The 3276-nt window shown below is 34.1% G+C and overlaps 1 protein-coding gene across 1 annotated transcript; it reads right to left on the bottom strand.

The window, feature by feature from the left end:
• Positions 1-449: 449 nt before the first annotated feature.
• On the bottom strand, positions 450-2144 carry LOC140991628 (pentatricopeptide repeat-containing protein At1g31920-like). The gene is made up of 2 exons (XM_073461708.1): positions 1472-2144; positions 450-1310 (listed from the first exon to the last, which is right to left on the bottom strand). Exons 1-2 carry the CDS (start codon positions 2020-2022, stop codon positions 473-475), a joined length of 1389 nt encoding a protein of 462 aa, XP_073317809.1. The 5' UTR covers positions 2023-2144; the 3' UTR covers positions 450-472.
• Positions 2145-3276: the final 1132 nt, after the last annotated feature.

The following is a 3276-nucleotide window of genomic DNA, read 5'->3' on the forward strand; positions in this document are numbered from 1 at the left end:
TGTATTCCTGAATCATTGAGTGTCACACAAGTATTGGATTGTGTGTTCCCCTTGAGATAATCAAGTTCAAAAAATTGAATTTGACAACTGTAGTTTGATGGAGATCAAACAGATTTCTTATAAAGTAGTACATAAGTTGATTACATATAATGAAAATTGTGGAGATTATCTATTGCTGATTAAGTAAGGAGAGTAAAACTGTCTGTTTTGGTGACATAGTTCATAAAATTGGTACGTTGCCAAAAATGGATCACTGGAAAATTTTTTCTTTCGAAATTTTCATTTTTCATTATGTGAACGAGATTTGTTCTTTTGATACATTGGCTTTGTCTGATCGACGATTGAGATTTTAATAAATTCACAATTATTTATTTAATGAGTTTAGAATCTATTAATTAAATAATAAATATTATTAGTGGTGATTAGTAAATGCAAAATTCTCATGAAACATTCTAAAAGATTCTAAAATAAATTAATTAATTGAGCCTGCGTGATCCCCAACAGGCAACTGCACCCAACTGCAACCAGGAACTTTCTTCAAACCTTTTTGCTTCATATGATTTCTTGTGTTATTGATGCCATTATCATATCCCTGCAAAGAGGAGACAGAACCAGCAAGAACATAATTTGCTCCGATCTCAGGCTCTGTTTGAAGCAGAAGTTTCATTAGATGTGAATCTGCACAATGAACATGGCCATGGTGCTTGCATGAACTCAGATAACTCCTTAATATAACAGAGTTAGGCTCCATAGGCATGCTCATAATCATCCGATAAGCTTCTTCTATCTTTCCAGCACGTCCCAATAAGTCTACCATGCAACCATAATGTTCCAGAGTTCGCGAGATACCATAAACAATTACCATTTTTTCGAAGAGGTCACTTGCTTCGTGGACTAGGCCGTTGTGACTACAAGCAGAAAGGATTGCTGAAAATGACATGCTATCGGGCAATAAGCCTGTTTTTTCCATTCTAGTAAACAAAGATAGAGCTTCTCTACCATGGCCATACTCAGCGAGGCATGAAATCATGACTGTCCAAGATTGTACATATTTATGTCCAACGTAGTTGAAAATGTGGAAGGCTTCCTCCACGAGCCCATATTTCGAGTACATATTCAAAAGGGCTGTCACCAAGGAGACATCTAACTCAGTAGCATTCCTGATAATGTAAGAATGAAAGGATTTTCCTACTCTAATATTGAGTAGTTTGGTACAAGCAGTGATCAAACTAACCAAAGTTACTGAATTTGGCTTCCCATTTAGCATCATTATATCTTTGAATACCATCAAAGAATCCCAAGTACGGTTACTGCAAATGTTCGAAAAACAACAAAATATAAGAGACCAAACAAAACATGGCAACAAAATAACTCAATTAAAGTATTACGAAAATAAAATTTAAAGCAAAAATATTCAACTTAAAGAATCAGAAAAAGAAAAAGAAAATGAAAAGATTAGGAATCTACATACCAATCAACGTAAGCAGCAATCATGGAACTCCAAGACACCACATCTTTCTCAATCATTTCATCGAACACTTTCCTCGAATACCCAATCACACCGCACCGACCATACATCGTCAAGAGCGTATTATTCACATGTTGGTCTGAACCAAGACCCGCCTTCAAAACCATCGAATGCACCGAACCGCCAGCTGCGATCATCAAGCACCGCCCACAAGCCTTTATGACAAAAGGGTATGTGAATTTGTCGGGTTTGAGTTCTCCATGTAATCGAAGCAATTCCACGAAGAGTTTTAGTGATTCTAACGGGGTCGATGAGTTGTTGGAGTATGATTTGATTAGCGTGTTCCATGCAAAGAGTGGCGGGTGTGTGATGGGTGAATTGTCCAATAGTTTCCGGGCGTGGTGGAGGTAGAGCGAGGAAGAGGCGAGGATTAGCTGAGAGAAGAAGAATTCATTGTGATCGAGGGAGATCTTGAAGAGTAAACAGTGAAGTTGAAGAGCTTTGATGGAGATTGTCGACTGCTGGAACAGGGCTTGAATATGGCGATATGTCATTCCAAGTAACTCATCTGATTTCAAATCCAATCCAACTCATTAAAAAATTTGAGTTCAACAATTTCTTTCAACATTAATGTGTAATAATAAAACAAAATATTTCGAAATATATCTCTGACCTTATACCACTTTCAAAAAATTAATCTTCACCTATTAAATTATAAATATATGGCTTGTTAAATAAGTGAGGTGTATTCAATTCAGAGTTTTGATAACTTATTATTAAAAAAACTTTACTCATCACCATTAAAGTTTAAAACTCGAAAATTTCGCTCAAACCATATTAGTCTCTAGAAACCATCTTCTTATACGCTCCAGCAATCGTCTTCTTCCTTATTGTCTTCCATCACCACCCATATCCACCACTGATCCACCATCAAATTGATATCTGAAAACCGAATATTACGATATCAACTGAAAGAGTTTTTTAAGTTTATTTACATATTTTTGCAAGAATATTGTGAAATTTCTTTTTCATAGTTGTTGAGTTGTGATGTTTTACTTAATTTTTGTTGGTGATTGATGTATCAGTGATTTGCCTAGTTCAATTTGAAATATCGATGAATTTCACAATGTTTTTTTATTAAAAAGATCATTGGAAAGTTTTCGGAGACCTTTCAATGGTTCAGGGAGATGTTTTGCTCTAGTTTATTGTTACTAAAATATTACACCGTGTTTTGCCTCAAGGAGACCATTTGACAGTTCACAAAAACCATTTTTTATAATGTGTAAAGAGACCATATTTTATTATATAAATTCTTTCAAATTCATCTTTTGTCCTTGTTAATGGCTACCAGTGGAGGCCACAAAAACCATGTTTTGGTTCTGTTGACCATTTTTTATTATTATTTCTGTCAATAATTGTTTGTTTGATGGAGATTATTTTGATTACGAATGGGGAGATCATTTTATAAATATAAGGTATTATGATATTTGATAATTCATTCCATGGGTATCTTAAGAAATCTATCCGATCATTTTTGATAATATTGTTTTTACTATAATGTGATATTAAAATTCATGTATTTTTTCTTATGAACGCAAGTACACATGGAAACTCAATTATCCCACAAAAAATAAGCTTTCAAGTGCAAACTAACGGTTCAAGCACGTTATAAAGAAATATGGGATAATAATAAATAGAATAAATCTGGAAGGGATGAAATTCATAGTAAACAAACACACAATTTGGAAATTTAGTTACTTGTTCAGAAGATTACAAAACAAGTAGTCAAATAACATGATTGGATTGTA

This window comes from Primulina huaijiensis, chromosome 13 (assembly GCF_012295235.1).
Source record: "Primulina huaijiensis isolate GDHJ02 chromosome 13, ASM1229523v2, whole genome shotgun sequence".
In the NCBI taxonomy this organism is placed as follows: Eukaryota; Viridiplantae; Streptophyta; class Magnoliopsida; order Lamiales; family Gesneriaceae; genus Primulina; species Primulina huaijiensis.

Coding starts and splice junctions, on each gene's coding strand:
- LOC140991628 (XM_073461708.1), bottom strand. CDS start 2,022: ATGACATATCGCCATATTCAAGCCCTGTTCCAGCAGTCGACAATCTCC. Junction 1,311..1,471: donor ATTGCTGCTTACGTTGATTG/GTATGTAGATTC, acceptor GAACATTTGCAG/TAACCGTACTTGGGATTCTT.